At 36.5% G+C, this 22,769-nt stretch overlaps 4 protein-coding genes across 9 annotated transcripts; 2 read left to right on the plus strand and 2 right to left on the minus strand.

The window, feature by feature from the left end:
* Positions 1-811: 811 nt before the first annotated feature.
* LOC103320132 (Nucleotide-diphospho-sugar transferases superfamily protein) lies at positions 812-3,339 on the plus strand. Of its 2 annotated transcripts, none has more exons than XM_089046786.1 (2): positions 812-953; positions 1,592-3,339. In XM_089046786.1, the coding sequence occupies exons 1-2, from the start codon at positions 893-895 to the stop codon at positions 2,557-2,559; spliced, it is 1,029 nt and encodes a 342-aa protein (XP_088902912.1). In that variant the 5' UTR covers positions 812-892; the 3' UTR covers positions 2,560-3,339. The 2 variants fall into 2 exon arrangements, with proteins under 2 accessions (XP_088902912.1, XP_008219984.2); XM_008221762.2 differs by having other exon boundaries at positions 828-953; positions 1,408-3,339.
* A 3,499-nt stretch (positions 3,340-6,838) lies between these two features.
* Positions 6,839-9,941, plus strand: BZIP9 (basic leucine zipper 9). The gene is made up of 6 exons (XM_008221763.3): positions 6,839-7,193; positions 8,095-8,215; positions 8,380-8,542; positions 8,640-8,715; positions 8,998-9,123; positions 9,459-9,941. The coding sequence occupies exons 1-6, from the start codon at positions 6,906-6,908 to the stop codon at positions 9,744-9,746; spliced, it is 1,062 nt and encodes a 353-aa protein (XP_008219985.2). The 5' UTR covers positions 6,839-6,905; the 3' UTR covers positions 9,747-9,941.
* Positions 9,942-10,777: 836 nt separating this feature from the next.
* LOC103320156 (calmodulin-like protein 3) lies at positions 10,778-11,487 on the minus strand. The gene has a single exon (XM_008221788.2). The coding sequence runs from the start codon at positions 11,434-11,436 to the stop codon at positions 10,882-10,884; it is 555 nt and encodes a 184-aa protein (XP_008220010.1). The 5' UTR covers positions 11,437-11,487; the 3' UTR covers positions 10,778-10,881.
* A 1,303-nt stretch (positions 11,488-12,790) lies between these two features.
* LOC103320134 (ABC1 family protein) lies at positions 12,791-21,447 on the minus strand. Of its 5 annotated transcripts, none has more exons than XM_008221765.3 (19): positions 21,297-21,447; positions 19,824-19,948; positions 19,501-19,728; positions 18,923-19,009; positions 18,713-18,802; positions 18,505-18,631; positions 17,899-17,999; positions 17,473-17,641; positions 17,249-17,370; positions 16,626-16,754; positions 16,409-16,507; positions 16,258-16,315; positions 16,102-16,177; positions 15,894-16,023; positions 15,113-15,270; positions 14,625-14,697; positions 14,316-14,510; positions 14,089-14,182; positions 12,791-13,857 (listed from the first exon to the last, which is right to left on the minus strand). In XM_008221765.3, exons 2-19 carry the CDS (start codon positions 19,896-19,898, stop codon positions 13,004-13,006), a joined length of 2,865 nt encoding a protein of 954 aa, XP_008219987.1. In that variant the 5' UTR covers positions 19,899-19,948; positions 21,297-21,447; the 3' UTR covers positions 12,791-13,003. The 5 variants fall into 5 exon arrangements, with proteins under 5 accessions (XP_008219987.1, XP_088901583.1, XP_016647746.1 ...); XM_089045457.1 differs by having other exon boundaries at positions 14,625-14,712; XM_016792260.2 differs by having other exon boundaries at positions 19,824-19,953; positions 21,297-21,438.
* Between the last annotated feature and the right edge of the window lie 1,322 nt (positions 21,448-22,769).

The following is a 22,769-nucleotide window of genomic DNA, read 5'->3' on the forward strand; positions in this document are numbered from 1 at the left end:
AATTCTTGTAGATGACTTCATGCCAAATCATAAAAGAAAACAAAGAATCAAAATAAGATTTTGTGTTTCGTGATCATAAGAGCACTATAGACATAAATCCTTCATTGAAGGATTTAATTTGATCTTCTCGAATCTCTCCGAGGCCTTGGTTGCTTTTTTACCAATAAATGTTCTTCTAAAAATAGAATATATGTGGCGTAAAGCAAATATAGTGGATCATCATTTAGCTAGTGTGTACGTTGTTTTATAAGGGTATTTTTGAATGATTTGATGTGTTCTATGAAAATAGGATTCATTTTTTTTTCTTTTTTTTTAATATAAAAAAAATGTGAATTTACCATATTATTCTCATTTAATTAATAATTTCAATTTTTAATGTTTGCATTAATCAAGGGTATTTTCTGATATTTTAAATGTTTTACCATTCTTTGCTTTTTGCTTTATATAGAAGATGATTGTAATTGGAGCCAGGCTTTGCGTTCCATTGTTCATTTTTAATTAATCATTAAATTCTCGGGACATTTTGGAAAAAGCAAAAGGAGAGAGAAAAATTTTAAAAGAAGCAAAAATGGACAAAAATGCCCTTATTTATTTTTAGATTTCCTAAGGAATCCAATACATTTGCATGTCTTTGATTTGAAAGTTAAGTGGTTTTTCTGTCTTTTTTGAAAAAGCTTTGGCTTTTTCCAAAAGTGAAATTTTTTTTATGTCTAAAACCTAAAAAACCTTAAATTCTCTTAGCTCTGGTTAGGTTTTTCAACAAAAAAAAAAAAAAATAAAACAATAAAACGACGTCATCTAGAAAATATATATATTTTTTGGTTGGTATAGTAATAAAAAAAGTGAAGAGTGCAAAAAAAGAAAAGTTAATTTCAAATCTGACGGAAAACCGATGGCCAGATCACAGTTGCCTTCTTCGCACGCCCAAAACCCAGTCCTCTGGGCGATTTCAGGTACTACAGTCGACAATCTCATGTTTTGATTTCTCTTCGATTTTTTGTCTTTTAACTCTCTGTGATTTTGCATAAACCTCTGTTATTTGCTGCTCTTCTTCTTCTTCTTCTTCCTCTTCCTCTGCTTCAATTTTGGCTTTCATTGGATTTTGGCTTGCGTTGGTTGCTTTGGCTTTTCATGTTTTTGTATGAATGTTCTTAGCTAGCTTAAACTAGTTCTATTTCAACTATATATATGCATAGAGATGAAAATTTGAGTCCCAGCAAAGCAAACGGCAGTAGCAAAACACCTTGAGTTGCACTTTCTCCTTTGAAAACATTCGAATATCAGTCTGTTGTTTGTTTTTGTTGTCAATATGAAGTTCATGGCCGCAATGCTAGATTGAATAGCACCAAATAGCTTTGAGCATCTTGGTACTGTGAGATAATCTTGATTTGGGTCTTTTCACAACAGGTAGATATCTGAGGGGCAAGTGGTGAGGTTTGTCAATAACAAAATGTTGTTCTGAAATGTAAAGGGTAGGCTCTGGTTGAGGCATATATTCTTATGAGTCAGAAAACAAAAGGGTACCTAGAGATGTATTCACTGCCAACAAATTTTGTAATTCTCATGTTCTTATTCTTCTTCTACTTTGGAGATGTTCTTGTGCTATCTCTCCGTACGCTTTCCATGGATCCTTGCAACCCCACAGCCCAACAGGAACAACAAACTCTCATCTCGGATCAACTAACAGTCCTCATCAATGGTTACTCCGAGTCTCGCATCCCTCTCCTCCAATCCATCGTTGCCTCATATGCAGCCTCATCTTTGGTCTCCTCCATTCTTGTACTCTGGGGAAACCCTTCCACCCCATCCCAAACCTTGGCACAACTGGCCCACAATCTCACACAATCCTCATTTGGGTTCAATGGCATCTCTGTAATCCGCCAAACATCAGGCAGCCTCAATAATCGGTTCCTCCCCAGACCCTCAATTAAGACCCGAGCAGTCTTGATCTGTGATGACGATGTTGAAGTTGACCCTAAATCCTTCGAATTTGCTTTTAAAATGTGGGGATCAAACCCAGACCGTCTGGTTGGGTTCTTTGTCAGGTCACATGACATAGATTTATCAAAGAAAGAGTGGATTTACACCATTCATCCAGACAAGTACTCAATCATGCTCACAAAGTTTATGCTTTTGAAAAGCGAGTATTTGTTTCGGTACAGCTGTGCAGGAGGACCGGTCATGGCACACATGAGGAGGATCGTGGATAAGATGAATAATTGCGAAGACATATTGATGAATTTTGTGGTGGCGGATGAGGTTAATTCAGGGCCTATATTGGTGGGGGCTGAGAGGGCTAGGGATTGGGGGGATGCACGCAATGATAATGATGATGGTGATGGTAATGGACGGCACAAATTGATTGGGGAGGTGGCACAGGTGGGTTTGAGTAGTAGGAAAGGAAAGCATAGGAAGAGGAGAGGGGAGTGTATAGGTGAGTTTCATAGGGTGTTGGGGAGAATGCCTTTGAGGTTTAGTTATGGGAAGGTAGTCAACTCTGTTGGTGAACAAGGGCTGTGTCAAAAAGGGGGGAAATTGGTGTTTTGTGATCAGTCATAGTTGTTTTATTTTTCTTCTTTTTTTTCTGGGAGAGCAGAAATATTGAAATCTTAGAAGGATTAAAATCTCATAAGTTGTATGATGGATTGCCCTTGTTCTCCATTCCATCAAAGGAGCAAAGGGCTATTGTTGTTGTTATTGAGTTCATATTTTTGTACTTTCAATACCAAATAATTCTGAACACAGTTGCTACTATGTTTTACTCTAAAGCGACTTGAGGCAAGGCTTGAGGCTCTTTTGATGGAAAACAAGGAGTTTGCAGATGCTTTGAACGAAGTCCCATGGATTTGCTGTGCAAAATCATGTGAACGGTGCTGATGAAGTCTCCAAAGCAGGCCTGCAATATGTGGGGACAGAGTTAGATGCCATGAAATTCGTTGCAGATGCTCACGGAAAGCAATCCTTGAAGTTGCAGATATTCCTCAGCTGATTGAACAGCCTAGCCTACCGGTCATGTTGTTGAGAATTGTCTCGTCATATTCCATGATCGAAGGAAGACGGATGCGGTCCACCCTGCAACTTTAGAAACCATTTACAACGTCGGCAAAGCCGTGGGCAGTCTCTATATTAGTTCTGTCAAGATAATGGCATGAGATTTTCCATTTTTTTGTTTGTGGGAAGCTGCTTGTTGTTGCTGGGTTCATTTGTTCCACAGTTTCTGTAGACTTTGTAGTTGAGAAAGATCAACCAAAGAAAATGCATACAGGCTCTGAGGCTTTGTGACTGTTGTTGTTGTTATTTGACCCAATTGAATGGCTTGGGCTGCTTCTGGATTTACTATATGATTGCCCCTTTAACATCTATACTTACTTTACATTAAGAAACCTCATAATTCACATAAAATAAAGTTTTACCTCAACCCTCGAAAGCTTTAATTTCATTTCTCTTGGACCAACACTGGGATTGGCTATGAATAAGTAAATGCAATCCGCAAATCTCATGAATCCAGGAATGCTTAGCCTTGACCCCATGAGCCAAACTTGCTTTTCTTCAACAAATTTCGGTTCCTACTTTTGTTGAAAAAGTGACAAATAATGTTTAAAAATTGCCAAATACAGTTAGGTATCATGCTAGAGGCCCTTTCGCACCCTTTTTCCATATCAGAAATTGGCTCTCGCACGTTCTTTGAAACAATTGGGTTCCTTGCATATTTTGGAAAAAACGGGTCATCAATCTTAGCATGTAAAACGAGTGCCTCATTAAAACCGGCAAACTACAAGGAGACATTTTGCCTTTCCTGGTGCCACTCACATTCTCCATCCATTTTATTTAGAGGTAATGGGGTTTCGTGAATTGCCCTTTCTGCCTCTAGTATTAGTACAATTCAAACATTTGGTTGGGCCACTGCCTAGAGGGCCTCCCTCGGAGCACCCCTTGAGACATGCTTGAACATTTGAAACCCTCCATGTGTAAAGAAGAAGTGCAAAAATCGCTAAATGCATAACCTCTAAATGCAGAGATTCGGGATCCCTTGTTCAGGTGAAGAATCACTTTGCTAGCTAAGCAGAATTTCTGCCGCCGTGTTGAGTAAAATGAGATAATATCTGGGAACTGTATATAATTGTAGTGTAGGGCCATTACCACTAATGAAATAAGTAGAAAACAATAAACCCATAAATGGAACTGACACAAACACTGAAGTGACCCAAAGGTAAACTTGAAAAAGAAGGGCAAGAAAAGAATTAGGAGGGCTCTACCAGCCCAAAGCAAGCGAAGACCCTAGACATAATTTAGGACACCTCGCAAGAAGGCCTTGTCCTACACGTGATGCAATAATACCACAAATAGAATTTAGAGAGAGAAAATAAGTCCATTTTTGGTACACATAATTAGAGAATTAAGTCCATTTCGTTATCATGAAACTTAAAATATATATATATATATATATATATAAACGATAGTCTAAACTATAAGAGAGATAGTTTCTCATACACACTATTAAAGTGCCATGGGGTTCGAACTTAAGTTTACTGGTTTACCATCATCATGAAACTTAATAATACCCCAAAGGCAATTTGGAGATAGAAAATCAGTCCATTTTTAGTACACATAATTAGAGAATTAAGTTTTTTTTTTTAATGAGAAGAATTAAGTAGTCTATTTCATCATCATGAAACTTGTGATTTTCTTTTGGCCACTTGGCCATTTTAATATTTGCAAGAAATTAGACCACTTTTGATGGTGGTAGTTCTGACGTGGGGGCTTTTCTGATAATTCACCTTTAAAAAGTTAGGTATTACCTGGTCTTAATTAAGAGCAAATAAAGTCATGGAAAAAAAAAAAAGCAAAGCTCATTACTTTAAGCACAAAGAAAGTGAAGGAGGAAACCTCTTTTTTAGCAAGGCATACAAAGCATCTACCAGCATCTTTGTGTTTTTAGGTCGGTGCTTGTCCAAATCAAGCTCCCCTCATTGCTTTGCCCCCCACTTAAAATAGTCCTTAGAGATCCACTCTATTTACCTAAATACACCACAAAAGCCTTTATGCTTGCCTTCACGGCATTAATTTATTCATGCCTTTGCATCTAGGGCACACTTAAGATGGAAGATTACATAAGGTGGATCATTGGTGGTTTTTGACTGCATTTCATTGGTGGCCACCATGGTTTCAAGCTTATCCAAATTCATTAAGGAATTAGAGTCTTTCCTTGATCAAATTCTCTAATTCAATCTTTATCCAAGAAATTATAACTCTATATTTTGTAAACAATTCATAGTCATCCTTGAGCATGAACGTCAAAGTTATCTGTGAGCGTGAAAGATTGATGTCTTATTTGTACCCTGAACCCATCAAACTATGTCCAATTGAGAGAAAATACTAGCCTAGCATTACCAATTGAGAGAAATTTGAAATTGTTATAGCTCTTCATACTATTAAAATCATTGAAACTATGTCCAATTCCTATGGACAATGACGTGTCAAGTAATAACAACCAAATCGAGAAAGGGCATATCATTATAATAATTCATTAGGTGACTTCGCATGATAGTAAGTCTAACCTATTTAAATATGTGGACCCAAATATAATCTTTCAACTAATTTCATCTTCAATTTTATCATTGGTCCTATCCAAATTAAAAAAAAAAAAAACTTTAGAAAAACACAAAAGAGAGAGAAATTTTGTAAAATAAGCAAAAATGGACAAAATTACCCTTATTTATTTTTGGATTTTCTAAGGAATCATTTACATTTGCATGTCTTTGATTTGAAAGTTGAGAGATTTTTCTGTCTTTTTTTAAAAAACTTTGGCTTTTTTCAAAAGTGAAAATTTATTTTTTTTGCTAAAACCTAAATTTACTTAAAAGAAATTGGTACTGGTCTTGGAAAATTTAGTCTAACTTTCCTAGTGAATTACAACTAGGACAGTTACTCATTCCAAATTCATTTTTTTTTTCCTCCTAACCCTCTTACTATAATGTAATATTTTCATAAAGTTTGGATGTTACGTGATCGCATTCTTAATTCAAAACCGTATACTAAAACATGATTTCATGTACATAATAACTTTAAAATATTGTCGATTAGTTTTTATTTAGGTATATTTTTCTTCTTAATATTGAAAGAGGTTTCAACTTTTACAACTAGGACAGTTACTCATTCCAAATTCATTTTTTTTTTCCTCCTAACCCTCTTACTATAATGTAATATTTTCATAAAGTTTGGATGTTACGTGATCGCATTCTTAATTCAAAACCGTATACTAAAACATGATTTCATGTACATAATAACTTTAAAATATTGTCGATTAGTTTTTATTTAGGTATATTTTTCTTCTTAATATTGAAAGAGGTTTCAACTTCGAATACACCGGCTTCATCCATCCAATAGTAATCAAAAGAAAAAGGGTAAAATATTACTAGGCAATTACCTATTCAATGTCTCCTTTAGCCCTCGGTCACAAGTTTTCTTGTAGACTGTGGACCTAAAAACACCGAGCAGATTCAGGTGAGCCCACTCTAAATCAACTTGTTTCTTGTCAGCATCCTGATTCTTTCTAGATTCTAGGAATCAACGGTTCAGATCTTCAAAAATTATAAAATATGAATTGCATTACTTGCACACGAAGAACCCGCCATGCTTAATTACCATACCACCCACGATCCGCCAAGTCGAAAACACACAACAAAAGAACAAATCACCCCCGCCATTTCGCCCAACGAGGGAGGGTATTTTGGTAATCTAAAAACACACCAAACTTTTAACTTCATGTGCCGCCCACTTTTTCTTTACGTACTTTGCCTCATGGCCCTTTCCTATTTATACCTCCCTCCGTCTGTTCTATTTCCCTCCCCCTTCCCTCTTTCTCTCTCTGCTAATCTCACCGGAGGTAGCACAGACAGCGCCCAATGGAGCAGAAACACGTGGCGATGTGCTCCGCTGCGCACTCGCAACTGACGTCGTCGTCGCTCTTCGCATGCGCCGAATTGAAGCAGAGCGCCTCGGAGTTTTCTCTGAGCGAGGCTCTGGAGTTTCTGGATAGGTCCGTGATTGGTCAGGAGGCCGCCGATACGCAGAGCCACCGGGATGAAAAATTCGGAGAATTTCGGGCTCACGTGAGGGACCGGAATTTCGATGATACGGAGGGTCTTTTTGGCGACGTTTGCGCCGGTGACCTCTTCGCTTTCAAAAGCCGGGTTAGTCACACTCACTCACTCTCTCATTCGTTTTTGGAAACCGGGTCTGGTTGTCTGCCACGTCAACGTCATGACGTGGCATTTAATATTTTGGGCCCTAAAACGTCGTCGTTGTGGGGTTGAGAATGAATATTGAATGATAGTGTTATATTTATTTGCCAATAAAAAGTAGTGAGATATTTAGATAATTAATGAAAAACATTTTAGGTAGCTGGTTACATCATGCATGATGAGAGGATGGAGAGGCTCATGTCAATTAACATATAGAATTCCAACATCCTATAACAAATATTTTTATATATATATATATATAAATTAAGAATTTAGTTATGGGACCATGGAAACTTAAAATATGTTTTTTAGGATTATTTTGTTAATCGCATGTCAAATGAAAGCAACCCAATTACCCGTTACATCTTAGTTGTCAGTGATTAAACTTAGTGATAACTTTTTTTTTTTTCAAAGTCGGAAGATAATTTAAGTTCGAATTTTCTATCTCTCGTAAATTTAAAAGGAAAAAAAAAAAAACTTGTCCATGGTTTTTTTTAACCATTAATTTGAGCCCAATTGAGTTAGGTTGCGGCCAGTAGCCGCTGGCACACAACACATGTTTATAAAAATAAGGTGGATGTTGATACCTTGTGTAAGCACAACCAATTGGGCATCCACATTATTTAGTTCATTTTTTTGCCTTGTTATTTTATTCCCTTTTAGTGTTTTATATTATTGATTTGTTTTCCATAAATAAGTCAGTGTCTCAGTGGTACAGTGGGTGGCTTTTGAGACTCTACCAAAAGTTCTTAGCAGCCATTACACGACAAGGATAAAATGAAGTGTCAAATTTTGATTTCTAGCTAAAGCACATGAATTCACAGTATCTAGATATATTCCATAAATGCAGGACATAATGAATGGTTTTTCGAGCAGCGGTGAACTGACTGAAACCCTTCTCTGCACTCAAAATCTCACTCCAAAGAACTCCAGCATCTCAGCAACCATGGATTCTCAGTCCTCAATATGTGGTATGCTTTATGAAACATCAAATATATATATATCTATATATATGCACCTTTACACTTTGCTTGTGTGTGTGTGCTCATGTGCTTTTATGTTTATCACTTTGGACTTGTTCTTGAGCAATTCCTGGCTTGGTTTCTGATTTGGTTTTTTGATGTGTGGTTTTCAGTTGGCAGTCCAACGTCGGCTGCTAAACCGATTGCCGGTGATAACCAAGCAAGAGGAGCCGAGAGTGGTTCCTCTGGAGACCAGTCGGATGAGGATGATCTTGAGATAGAAGCTGGTCCATGTGGAGATAGCACAGACCCCCTTGATATAAAACGCATTAGAAGGTATTTCAAGTTCTCTTTCTCTTGTTTTTGGTCTTTTAAATGCTGAGATACTAGATGGAATTGATCTAAACTGCATTACCTTGTCACTACCCTGCAGGATGGTCTCGAATAGGGAGTCTGCGAGGCGATCAAGAAGAAGAAAGCAAGCACAGTTGGCAGATCTCGAGTTCCAGGTAGGAAATGTTCTTGTAATAACTTAGTGTTTGAAAGACTACCAGAACATAGAAGATCGAGCGAAACGATGGTTTCTGTTTCTCTGTTTTATTAAGGATCATGCATGTATGCCATATTAGTCAGAAATAAATTAAGCATCATCATAAATCTGATTTCGAATGCGATATTACTATCTTCCGACAGAAGCTTTCGTTTTCTTTTTCTTTTTCCTGTTAAGTTTGTGATTGTTCATTGTGTAATTTGAAGTCTGATTGAGAAATTGAATTCATGGTTTCTTTCAGGTTGAACAACTGAGAGGAGAAAATTCAACCTTATATAGGCAGCTTACGGATGCTTCTCAACAGTTCCGTGATGCTGATACGAATAATAGAGTGCTGAAATCAGATGTGGAAGCTTTGAGAGCGAAGGTATAGGATAATATCAGAGAGTCTGTTTAAGCACAGAACTATCAAACACTTGGGCAAAGAAAGCAATCGAGACTTCGAAAAAGAGAGGAGAATTTTTTTTTTTAAAAAAACAAACAAATATGTAGGCTCACAGAGGTTGGGAAGGCTTTAAAACAGAGCCTCTGGCCCTCTGCTGTCCTTTGTTCTTGCAAGTGAAGTAGTAGATTTGTAGCCAAACAAATGACGAACAACTTTAACATCATGTTAGAACATAAACAACGTTGCTATATTACCACGAGACAGTTCTAAAATGTTTTAAGGAATATTATCACTAAAGAAGAATCATTTCATTTTAGGTGAAGCTAGCTGAGGACATGGTTGCTCGGGGCTCTATAACCTCTAGTTTGAATCAAATTCTTCAAGGCCATCTAGGCACGCCACAACAGTTTAATCCTCATAACCTGCGCGGGGCAGCACACGTCTCGCCAACCATCACCATCCACGGAGATGAGGCTCGATACGCTGGAATGGCAGTCTCCGGGCAGAATGGAGGCCTTGGACTTGGAAATGCTGGTATGGCTAATAGCAATCTGAGCAACAGAATCATGAGCGATACCGTAAGCTGCGTTTCGGATACGTGGTGAAGAACTCCTGAAAAGGATTGAAATGCCTTCTTGTCAATTATGTATGCTGTAGCCTGTAGGCAGATTTGTATGCAGTTTTTAGAAGTGTGCCCTTTTTTCTTTGTTGTTTTTCTTTTATGGTTTCCTTCCTAGCCTGTATGTCTCATGTAAAATTTAGTGATTCAGTGAAGAAAAAAGGTTGCTTTCTAAATTTAATTTCCACTTCCTACACTGCTCCAAGTCAAACATAGCTTTCTTCTTCTTGCTTTTTGTTTCCTCTGTGTAATAATTGAGCTTGCAAAGAGGAAGAAGATCATGCTGCCAACTGTGCTTTTATAAATATGGAAATCTTTTTTTTTCTTCTGTAATTATTTTGAAGGCATTGAAACCGCGTTTTGTTGGCAAAGCAGACAAATCCAGGGTTGCACGCATGCGCACCCCAAACTTTGATGTCAAAGCTTTTTCTATATTCATCAAAGCTTCTGTCCCTCCCACTTTTGATGGTGCTTGACTTGTGAGAGAGTGTGCAGCCAACTAATCAAGTCAATACAACATGTCAAACACTTCACCCTTAATGATTTTTATGCACAATATAATATTTTAAAATCTGCATAAATCTGAATCTACATTGTTAATATCATCCCATAAACTATATAATAAATGCAAGATGTATACATCATTTTGACATGAAATTGTGTGATGATGAGTTGTTGGGGTTCTTGCTTTACTTTCAAAAGATAATTGTAGGCTTAGTGTGGAGCATTCTAATTGATTTGTGGCAGTTTGGGATTTGCTTATGTAGCAAGCACTTCTGCTCTTTTTTTGTTTTTGCAATAAGTCCTTTTATGACCTAGAATTACGCTTTTAAGGTTTTTTTGCCAAACAATATCATAATCGCTTTTGATTGTTAGAAAACAATATTAGCACTTTCAAAATCAGTCTCAAACAAGCCCTTGTGACCAATCTTGGTTTATGCTTCAAATTTCTGGGAATTTTGTTTCAGGTTGTTTAGCAAGTTATAGTCAAAGAAAAAAAATAGAAGAAACAATCAGTTAACAAATAATTGGGCATTGCTGATGGAAAAAGATTTTGAATCCATTTCATATACAAATTGGTACAACAGATACTGTTGAGGAAAAGAATAAGCAATGCATTTCTAACATTTTACCCCCATCATCAACTCAAACTCAGCAAAATCAACCTTCCCATCCAAATTCACATCCACAACCCTCACCATCTTCTCAATCTGATCCATATCCCACCCACTCCCCAACCCCAAACACTCCAACACCCTCTTCAACTCCACAGCCTCTATAAACCCATCACCATCCTCATCAAAAATCTTGAATGCCTCGAGCAAAAGCTCATTGCGCTTGGACCCATCGTCCTCCTCCTCCAAACCACCAAGAACCTCCTCCACTGGCACCTCATGATCATCCCCTGGCAAGTCGAAACTCGATTTGTCTTCCTCATGACATATCAACCCTAGATTCTCCACCACCCGCCGCGCATTTTCCTTCTTGATTCTTCCATTGGTTTCCATCCCAAACACTGTGATCAGTGCCCTTGCCATAGACTCATCAACTTTGCTTGCATTTTGTGGCTTGCAACTGCCATTTTGTGGCTTGCATTCTGTGCTTGGCCTTGAGACCCCTCCAAAGGCTTGAACCAAGTCCCCAAGTAACCTAGAGCAAACTCCAGTTATTCCCATAATGCCCCTATATAATATCCAAGAACACTAAGGAAAGTGTTGAAATATAGAGAAATGTTATGTGTGATTTCCTCCATGGCTACTGTCCACAGTTTTATAGTGTTGGCCATGAGAAAAAACCCTGGTTGTTTTGGTGAAACTACATGAAAGCCATTGCAACAATAGTTTATTAATTGTGATAATTGTTTGTTTGATCGATCTTTAAGATTCTTAATATAAGCTGGCAATTGCTATATTGAATATGAATTTGTGTGTGGCATTGACGCAATGCAGAGAGGACACTGTCATAATTGTTTTAGAGTTTGGTCGGTGTATCAGCAACATTTGAAAGAAAATAACAGAGAGGAAGGTCTCGAGAGTGTGGCAAGATCCCATATAATGGAAATTTGGATTATCTTGTTATTGTTAATTAACTTTTAATCTAAATTGTCCATTAGAAATATCTAAAGCTAGTTTCAGTATGTTCAATCAACAAAATTCATTCTTAACGAGGGTAGAAATAGTGACATATCACCGTGCTAGATCACTAGTGATGAATTTTAAAAAAGAGAAAATGAGAGTCAAATTCTTCATAAGAGTGACTCAGTCTCAAAGAAAATGAAAATAGCAATATATTGCACTTGGTTGAAGCATGGAGTCATGGAGGACACACTGATAATGTTTCTTCATAACTAAAAACCCAGTTGAAGATAATTTAAATTACTGAAGGGAGCTCGAAAGAAATGAGATTTATTATTGCAGATCAATTTCCTCCAACTACTTTTTTATTGGGGGTGAAAATTCCTCCAACTATTTTAGAGAGCACATGAAGGGGCAGAAAACCGCGTTTTTGTTTTTATATATTCCGATATTCGTACTTGCAACAATAAATTATTCCACCTATTTTCCAATTAATTATTGTTCTTTGTCTAATCGTCTGCATGCACTGGCCATCATCTCACGTGGGATCTGCTACACTATTTAAATCTTCCTTCCCAACTTTCCATGTGGTTGTGGATTTAAATTCATTAAAGAAATAATACACAAGGACTGAAAAAGAAAAAAGATTTTTAAGGTCCTGACTATTAATTTAGGGAGTTATTATCAACACTTTTTCTCCTGCGTAAAAATATGAGAAAGAAGTGAAAAATGAGCATTGAATTACAAATAATGTCATCCTCTTGTCTATGAGTTCTACAACTAATCATAAACCATATAAGAGAATCTTTGAATTGGGTAATACGCTTTTATTTTTCTTTTTGTAATCACTAGAATGAGAAATTCAAATTTGAGACCTATTTCAACGTATCACTAGACTAATAAAGGGAATAGATCCGCGATGATGTAACTAACAAAATAACAGCAACAAGGAAAATGAAATGAAAAGGAATAATCTCAAGTGAGCTCAAATTTTCACTTTTAGTAAACTGTACTGTTTAAATTACAATCACTATAACTATAAAGTATAATACTATAGTATATACACTCGTTCATATGGGGGTAAAACCAGTAGTATTTGGAATCAAAATGTGTGATACAGGTTATAATGGGAATGAAGGGTTAAAAAAAGGCTTATAAATTTCCAGCCTCAATTGATCAAAGGTTTTCCCACCTCAGATGCGCTTTCTGCGAATTTTGAATAATCCTCTGGCACTGGGATGTTTAACTCTGAACAAACAAACTGAATTATCCTTCCAGTCGCAGCTCCAAATGTCATTTTATTCACGGTCACAGCAATGGCAAACCTGTTTTCTATATCAACAAAACCTGTGGATCCACCCATTCCCGAGTGTCCAAATCCAATAAGGGACCCGTCCTTCGAACGATACCTCTTAAACCCAAGTCCAAAGTTCCCATCTGGTTTAACCAAATTTGCATATTCCCCTACACCCAAGAAAGCATCATGAATTCTGGGGTTGCTAAAGATCTTACCATCATTGTCTTTTTTGGGACTCACAATGACCTCAGTCAAACCGGTGTCGCTATCGTTGCTCGTGTTTCTACTATGACTAACGATATCCTGGTCTGGGTCTTGTGGTGTCTGCTCATATTTATTTGTTCTGCACCTGAAAGCAGCAGCTACCTTCTTGGTTCTGCTACCTTTTTGCTTTTTGGGTGAGCTCTTAACAGGATACTTGGGAATGTGAGGGTTGCTACCAAGAGCTGGCTTAGAGGAAGAGGAATGAGGCGGTGGAATAACACCACCATCAACTAAGGCAGCATAATAACGTGCAAGAGCTCGAGCTGAGCAATGTCCATTAGCTGCAGGTATTATGGCACGACGAATGTTTAGCATGTTAAATACAGCAGGCAATACAGAAGCAAGTTGTATAATGTTGTCTGGCTGGAAAGAGGATGGCAGGTCCGTTCGACTGCTAAGTCCTGAAAGCTTCTTCAAATCCTCTGTATCTGGTGTAAGGGTTGCAAGTCGAGATTCCACACCTAAAAGAGGATAAAAAAGCAGGGTAATTTATAAAATAATAATAATAATAATAATAATAATAATAAATCAAAACCCAGATATATGATTACCAGAATACATTCTGATAAACAACTGAACCAATAGTTACCTATTGATATAGACCAATCAATCAACAAAAACAAAGACGTGTGATTGCAGATCCTTGATACATATTCCTTGCATTTAATGAAGCAAAAACATAGTACACTTGCCTGGAGGGATTCCAATATACATCTCGCCTTCAATTTGGAGGGGGTGAATGAATGCTTCTTCAAGAATCTCTTTGAATTTCCTCCCTGATGCATGCTGTTCCATCCAAACAGATAATTAGAAAATATACAAAGCAAGCTTTGAAAATGGGAATTCACGGTGGTGCATTCAATGATTCCACTACATACAGTACTAAACGGTTGACCGAATATTAAACAGGCAATTATACCTCAATGATTCCACCACATATCCAACCATAAGTAAGATAGTGATAGAACTGCTCCTGGCCAGGTTCAGTCTCAGGTTCTGACATGGCAATGCGGTTTAAACACTCCTCCCAGTCAGCCATAAGCAAAGGGTTTTCTCTGCCAATGTCTGCCGACGCATTGTGCAGTCCGGATGTATGGTTAAGCACATGATGGACCTAAATAAAAAAGAAAATAATAAATAATCACAGCAATATAAAAAACGTTTATAGCTTTAATGGATGTTGGAACTTGGAATAAGTATCTCAGCAGTTGAACCACAAATTATATACCTTTATGTGATCTTTTCTATTTGATCCAAATTCTGGCCATATATTTGCTACATTTTCCTCCAGCTTCAATTTTCTGAAAGCAGAATAACTAGAAACATTTACCTTGTTTATCAACATTACCATGTGTAATTTTACAGTAACACCAACTATAATTTTCTGTAAATAACTTAGATTATATAACTTAAATGCAGAAAGATATCATGCATTGACAAAGTTCTTTCGTCATACTATTATATCAAAACAACGTAGTAAACATGCACCATAGGTATTTTATCAAACTCCTGAAGCCATACAGGTAATACCTAACCATGTCATTTTTTTTCTGTTCATGGATCAAATCGTGGAAGTTTTTACTGTGATGGATTCCCCTGTTATGCAGAATGCGATGGGTAATCCACACCACCTCACACAATGAAATACCATCTACCAAGCCATGAAGATGCTAAAAAAGAAACGAGAGCTTAGTCCGGAACCATACTAATACGCACCCAGTGTCAGCCAGCCAATGTAGCATTCCAGCTGTTATACCCTTTGTTACAGAAAAAACCGGGAAAAGGCTGTCAAGCTGAACTGGACGAGGATCATATCTACCAAGCACTCCAGCAGCAGTGTCAATAATAACTTTACCATCTTTGTAGGCACATACCTTAATGCAAACATGAAAATTTGATTCAAATTATAACTTCGGAGAAAAAAGAGTCAAAGAAACAAACAATCAACAACTTACCTATCCAAAAAATATGAAACCATTTTCACATGCCTTAAAAAGAAATTGAGAGACGTCTTGTGTTAATTGTACCGCCTAATTAGTTGTCATCTTACACCTCTTAGTTCAGAATTCTTTGAATGTAATTCCATTTTATAATATTACACTTACTCAGGACAGAATTTCAACATGCATACATTGCTCTTATACAGAAAATCTTACCTCACGTCAGTCTCTCTGTACCTCCTCAATACATAAGCATAAGTAAAAATAAATGGACAATTTCAAGGGCATCTAGCATTCTGGCATAAAAAATCTCAAACCCATAGAAGTAACTTCTAACATAAAAGTAGCTAATTCAGACCCTTAAAATAAAAAAACTTTAAATGGAATAGATCAGCATTCAAAGAACATGCAACACCACTGCAATGAAACTCAGACTTGCAATGGAAGGTATAAGAGAGCACAATAAGATAATAAAATATCAAGCTTTAGGGTGCATAAACAGAAAAGAACTATTCAGATTTTCATGGCATCATATCAACAGATGAATTGGTGCACACCTGAACTCCAAGTATTTTATTGTTATTCCCCATCTCAACTAGGAGTTGCCTTAGCTTGGCCTCCACATCAGAGTGGGCAGGTGTATCATAGACCCACTGATCGTTTACCATTGGTCCCCTATTAATGTTTCTGAAAAGTTTTGGTTCCATCAGAAATGAATCGGATATGAAAACGAACTAACAAAAAACAATATCAGGATAGACTTACCCTTGTAAAACGGATTCGGCAAATGGTCTCATGATATCTTGATATACAATGCGGACATTCATTGTGGAAGAAAGCCCTAAATCCAAGTCAAACGATAAATTTAAAAGGTCTAGTTACTTAATACTAACATCAGCAGAGAAAATTTTGAATACAGACCTCTGAGAAGATTGAGGACTCGTGCAAAAATTACAATATCACCTGGAAATGCATCAACCTAATAAAAACGTAAATTAAGCACAGATGGAATTAATCAATAAACATAGCAGAGAAGCACGATGGATAGGAGGACATTATACATAAAACTTACAGGATTAAAGCGTTTAACCTCCTTTTTGTTAAGTTGCATCTTATCCTGTATAACCTTCATGTTTTTTGTTCTTTGATCGGCCAAAGATTTCATTGTTTCCTTAAGAAAATCATAAGTACATAAATTAAACCGAATCGGAGAGGACTTATGAAGTTGGAAAATTGAAACAATTTAACAAGCCCAAAATGAAAAATCTCAAAACTTGTTGCACACATACATGATACTCGTTGGCTGGTGTTGTACTACGGAAGAATACACTTGTTATCTCCATTGCTTGCTCTGGTATATCCAGGCGCAATTTAAGACCCATTTCTGCAAAAGCAGACAATAGAGCAACGTGGTCCCCCTGTGACAAAAAAACCATTGCAATCTCATGATTCAAAAGGAATTACTTTTTAGTAATAATCCTTAGAAAAAAAAATCAAACAGGTAAGTAAAATACACTCAGAAGGAAGATATAATTTAAACACATTACTATTCATCATTGAGTAATTTAATTCAATGCAGATTGTTCCCCGTTTATACTGACAGTGCATTTATTTATTCTAACAATCAACCTTCATCAGTTGAAAAGGCATTACTATTAATCATCACAGTACTGTTAATTTTTTTTTTTTGAAAATGCTGATCCTAGGCATCTAAAAGGAAAGAATTAAAACATGCCCAAGAAGAATTACAGCATTACTGGTCGCTATTTCATTTCATAGAGAGAAATTTTTAATGGCTCTAAAACCTAAGTAGATGCCAAGGTCGATTCTTTAAATCATGAAGCCTACTCACCTAAATTTCTTAACATCAAGTTAACCATAAGATATCAAACTGAAAGCAGTTTGCACAAACCTCTGCAGATGCCAAGAACATCTTTGCTAGCGCTTTTTTAAAAGAGCTTGACAATTTCTTTGTAAGCCCAAAGTCAAGCAAAACAGGACGATGTGGAGGTTCCTTGCTCACAAGAAAGTTTCCTGCAAAAGGGACTCAGAGCAGTAAACCAAGTAGAACATAATATTTTGGAAACTTGTTGACTAACGAATTGAAACAAAAACAGCGGAGGGGAAGAGGGATACCAGGATGAGGGTCTCCATTAAAAAATCCATCAATATAGATTTGGTGGGCATATGCACGTGTGATTTCTTCAATAACCTTTTGTTTGTCAACACCAAATGCTTCCAGTGATTCTATGTCATTTAAACGAATGCCATCCATAAACTCTGAAATGATGACTTTCTCTGTTGACTGTCAACAAAAGCAGCAGGCAGAGTAAATGAGTAATATACATGAAAAAGGAAAGACAGCATCCATAATTTATAGAAATGAATTAGATCAACCACTATACATTATCTTCAGTTTTTTCATATAAATTGAGACATGCAAGAACAACCACAACAATCTCAAATCCCTATATCCTAGAATTGCTCATACTGTTTTCGGTTAAATGCTATTGTGCTTGCAAAGCATATACATTAACATTAGACAAATGAAGCATATAGTACCTGAATAACCTCTGGAATCAAAACATCTACTTGATCAGCACGTGTGTTATCGTCACATTTGGTTTTGCAGCCAAGATTTTTAGACACTGTTCTGGTATTCTCTACAGAAACAAAGAGTAGATAAACAAAAATAGTTTAGACAAGAAAAAAAAAAACAAGCCCATTTAAAACAAACTGTCATCAAGATTGCAAAAACTGAAAGGATAAATAATATTTCAGCATTAAGACAAAATCTAGGAGTATGGCAGACAGGTAATTCATGACTAACAGTAAACTGAGTGGTCAATTTGGGAAATGGGCTCATGCATTTTCAACACCAAAGCGCCTCATTACTGAAAAATTCATTAAAAGAGAACAAAACCAAACAAATTATCATGACTAACAGTCAACTGAGTGGTCATTTTGTATGATGTATAACGCCTTCCACTAAAGCTCCACTTCTTCCTAAAATGACTCCACTTTCCGCACAACCACACATGTACTTTCCAAAATAAAAAAAAGGGAAAAAAGAAGAAGAAGAAGGAACTAAATTCACATGCACGTCAGAGAGCTGGTACAAGAACTAGACTAGTAAGTATCTGACTATCTCAGACAACTTGATTATACCAGCTTCATGATTGAAGTCAAGTTCTTTGGGAGATTCTTTGCACCATTCATCTATCATAGGATTAAAATTGAATTGAGGCTCTGCCCATGCTATCCAGTCAACAATTGACTTAGCATTCTTCAAGTCCTGCAAAACAAAAGTACACAATCTTATAGTGATCTTAATTTTATTTTAACCCAAAATTTTAAAACCCGAAGTATGAAAAACCTCCAAAATAATTGTCTTGATGCCCTCATGTTGAACTTTAACTACTACTTCCTGCCCATTAAGCAGGGTAGCACGATGGACTTGTGCTATCTGCATAAATTACAATGGGAACCAGTAAGATTTTTAGTTTTCCTAGAATCAGAGTATCAATTAGCAATGACCCTGAGCTAAGTGCCCATATATTTCCACTCAAGAGTATGAAAATCTTACTGATGCTGTTGCCAAAGGAACTTTCACAAAATCTAAGAACAACTCATCCATTGATTTTCCGAACTCTTTCTGTATGGTTCGACAAACCTGAGGAAACAAAATTTTCAGTTTAGCCAATGAAGTACTAGCAGATGATAATTGTAATATAAAATTGAGAGTGAGGGGAGGTCAAAAGGTTAAGCAGATGCATGGAGTATGTAGAAACTTATAGACGCAGGAAATGGGGTTGTTACTATGTTAGCAAGCGAAATAAAAAATAGATCCCTAATTATTGGAATTAACAAATGAGATCAAGAGCGGAACTCAAGGTTGGCTAGACCAGGCTATAACCTGGCCAAGCCTACGACAAAGAGGGATAAAAAATCCTCTCCCTGATGAAGAGTTTGAATGACAGAACTTAAAAGATCTGCAAACAGTAAATAGTATCAAAAGAACACAACACACTATATCAATAACATCAAGAAAGCAGATATAGGTTTTCTCAACATCAAAGGCAGAAAAACCCAATATTTTTACCAACATTGTTCAGCAAGTCTAATGTATAATGATATTATAAGTTTGAAACCTATAGAGATAACCTCTTCCAAAGGACGAGGAGGAAGAGAGTCCTGTAATTGTTTGAGAAGGCTAATATATGCCTCAGGAAGTACATCTGCTCTTGTAGATAGATACTGCCCAAGTTTCACCCACAAACCTTCCAACTCTATTATCAAACTGAGAACACGTTTAGCATTGCGCTCATGAGCACTTTCCCATAAAGTAGCTCCTTTAGTTTTGCTAATCCATTTCTCCCGTTGCTGCAAAGCCTTCAGTGATAAAAGGAAAAAACAATAACAATTTAATATGGTTTTTTGTATTTAAATATCCCACCTATAAATTAACAGAAATGAATGAAATTTACCTTGTAATCAAGGTATATCATTAATGCAACTGTGCAAACTTTCATCCGTCTTTTGTAGATGTTTCCCCATCCCATCAGTTGAGACTCGGTACAGATTGGGCCAAGAGTAATTTAAATTCACCAATCTTTGCTTGGGGAATAAAGGAAAAGAACAGGTCAGGTTCTAGACAAAATGCATCCAAACAAACCAGCATTCACATAGTAAGGGAAATAGAACACAAAGTGTATTCATAAATAATTCTATAACCTACAAACAGAAATCAGAGATGACTACCCTAGAAAAAACTCAATAAGGTAAAAATTAACATTAAGAAGAAAAGATAAAGGGGGAAGAAAGCTCAAGAAAATGGAAAGATCATAGATTTGCAACTAAGTGAGCTGAAACTCTAAACGATTAAACAATCAAAGTATAAATTTGTACACAAGAACCTTTATGAGATGTTTCAAATTTGTAACTGCTGCTTTACCCTATTGTTGTTATTGCACGAAAATAAACTCCTGAAATGGAATCCCATCTATGTTAAAAGCTATACTGTTTCTAGTGAAAAGAAAAGAATATTCCCTAATTGAAGATGCAGGAAACTAATACTCACAAAATCACCAAAAGACTAAATAGCTCATGGTTGTTTTGCCACCACCTTTTCAACAACAGTATCCCTAAGTTTGAGAGTGTGAATCCCTCATCGGGAAATTAATGCCTTGCATAATAGTTTAAATGATCTTAGGCCTCTCCACCCATTGCCAATTGGTTTCAGGTTGGATGCTCATATTCTAATAGTAAGTCCATCTACTTATCAACATCGAACCGCGTCATATTCAGCCACTCTAATCTCTTCTCTCTTTTCTCGTAGCGCTTTGCTCTCATTTCGGGCCTTCTTCATATTGAGCATAAACACACCAATAGCAAACCTTTCAAGTGTTCTTATATAGTCAATGTGCCAACTTCAAGTTCAAGAACATAAACTGAAACTTAGCACAACCCAGTAAGCACTACAACAACTCCAACTAATCAGTTCAAAACTCATTGCCATTCGAGAGGCATTTTGATCAATCACCATCAATTCCCTCCAGTGTATGTTTATGCATAGCATACAATCTTTCTTCCTCTCTTTTTTCTTTGCCAATTGGAATTCAGTATGATAAGAATTGAATAACAATTGAAATCTATGGATGTAGCTTTAAATAACTTTGCTAATTCACCTGACTCCTATCCTATCTACCACATCAATCCCCATAAAACAACATAACAAATTCTTATGAAATTCATTTCTCCATGATCACAGCCTATGAACCGTCAAATTCCAGACCAGATTCATAAAACCTCTCCAAATTTTCAGGAATTTTATCAATATCATGAAGAAAAAAAAAAGTGAACGAACAAATTACAATTATATCAATCTCATTAAACAGAAAATTCCAAACAATTAAAGAAAATTTGATAATAACATACTAAATCAAAGAAATGTTTTCCACCTGAAGTCCAAAAGCTTGCGAAGCGAAAGCAGAGAGAGATAGAAGAAAGCTGAAGCGTTTTTGAAAGTGTAAAATGTTGGAGAGAGGAAGACTGGCATTAACGTAACTTCCTCGAAACGACCAGATTCTGTGTCGTTTTCTTGACGCGGCTAGAATCTTTTACTTTCTGTTTTAGCGTTGGCCTTCCCCAAACCAACAAATGGTGAAACTCAGACTTTAACGACTTCATCACCGCCTGTGAGTATTGGATCATGCGCTCGTCCAATCACCAAAAATCAATTCTCGAGATAATTAAAATAACACCTTACGCGTCGCGAGGCGATTCGTTGTTTCGTGCAACAGCGTGTGAGGTTAGTAGGCGACGGAACAAGAAGCTTTGCAGGTTAAGTCGCGCGAAATTAATGAAATGTTAGGTGAGCCGTTGGATTGGGAGGGTGAGAGAACCGTAGCCGTTAATTTCTTGAAACGCGTGCGTGGCTAATAGCACACCGCTTCTTCGTCATCTAATCTGAACTTTCTGGCGGTCCAAGAGTAAAAAAAAAAAAAAAAAAAAGTCGTAGTCGCCTGGCCAAGTCGGTTTTTTTTTCTAGGTAAAGGGGGGATCACCAAGTTGGACTTGAAGATTTCTTGGGAAAGAGTTTTTGAAACTAGGAAGGAATTTTCTGCTGAGCATATGAGGGAAAAGTATAAGTAGGTGTGTTGTTTAGTTTTGGTTAGGTGTGATTTTTTGTTCACCCCTTGTTTCATTATCTTCATAGTCAACATACACCAATTATTCATCAAAACAACGAAAGGTTGTTGGTCAATTATGTTTAGCTTGCAGCTATATTTACACATAAAAAGTTGATGGTGAACCTTAAAAGCTTGTTTGATATGTCGGATTATACTGACTAATTTATGTCAAATAGTATTAATTTGTTTTAGAGAGTACTTACTAAGTCATATTGTGTTTGGTCCTTTGTCGGATAACAGAGGATCATATATATATATATATAATTATTTGATAATTTAATTGGAAATTGAAATCTATATGATAAATTTTTTTTTAGCAAGATTTATATGACAATAGTTTTTTTTTTTTGTTTATGTAAAGATTTATAAGACAATATTACATGAACTAACTCATTATTATAATTGTAGAACTTAGGATCATACGTTTTACATAGTATATAAGCACATCTTTGTTGATGGAAAAAAAATCACATCTTGATATAAGCACGTCTTTTCTGACAGTGAATTGACATAAGCACATCTTTTCTGATTGTGAACTGATAAATTACACAAGACCACAAATAGATGATAAATTATAGAAGATCAAGTCTGAAGCTAATGCTGGTCTGGCGCGCAATGCAATTTTACATCAACCATTTGATTGGCAATCTCACATGATAAGATAACGTGAGACTTTAATATCACTATGCTCACTGTAATTTAATGGATTCAATTAAATAAAATGAAATAGATGCCAGAGTT

The sequence above is a fragment of the Prunus mume genome, linkage group LG2 (assembly GCF_029339155.1).
Source record: "Prunus mume cultivar Tortuosa linkage group LG2, ASM2933915v1, whole genome shotgun sequence".
In the NCBI taxonomy this organism is placed as follows: domain Eukaryota; kingdom Viridiplantae; phylum Streptophyta; class Magnoliopsida; order Rosales; family Rosaceae; genus Prunus; species Prunus mume.

What these genes read in the sequence shown, in the direction of transcription:
- BZIP9 (XM_008221763.3), top strand. Translation starts at nt 6,906, where the DNA reads ATGGAGCAGAAACACGTGGCGATGTGCTCCGCTGCGCACTCGCAACTG. An exon ending in TTCTCAGTCCTCAATATGTG is followed by an intron (nt 8,216 to 8,379) that starts GTATGCTTTATG and finishes TGTGGTTTTCAG; the next exon opens with TTGGCAGTCCAACGTCGGCT. An exon ending in GATATAAAACGCATTAGAAG is followed by an intron (nt 8,543 to 8,639) that starts GTATTTCAAGTT and finishes ACTACCCTGCAG; the next exon opens with GATGGTCTCGAATAGGGAGT.
- LOC103320132 (XM_008221762.2), top strand. Translation starts at nt 1,501, where the DNA reads ATGAGTCAGAAAACAAAAGGGTACCTAGAGATGTATTCACTGCCAACA.
- LOC103320156 (XM_008221788.2), bottom strand. Translation starts at nt 11,436, where the DNA reads ATGGGAATAACTGGAGTTTGCTCTAGGTTACTTGGGGACTTGGTTCAA.
- LOC103320134 (XM_089045457.1), bottom strand. Translation starts at nt 19,898, where the DNA reads ATGGGATGGGGAAACATCTACAAAAGACGGATGAAAGTTTGCACAGTT. An exon ending in GCCGAATCCGTTTTACAAGG is followed by an intron (nt 16,024 to 16,101) that starts GTAAGTCTATCC and finishes AAAACTTTTCAG; the next exon opens with AAACATTAATAGGGGACCAA. An exon ending in CATTGGCTGGCTGACACTGG is followed by an intron (nt 14,713 to 15,112) that starts GTGCGTATTAGT and finishes AAATGTTTCTAG; the next exon opens with TTATTCTGCTTTCAGAAAAT.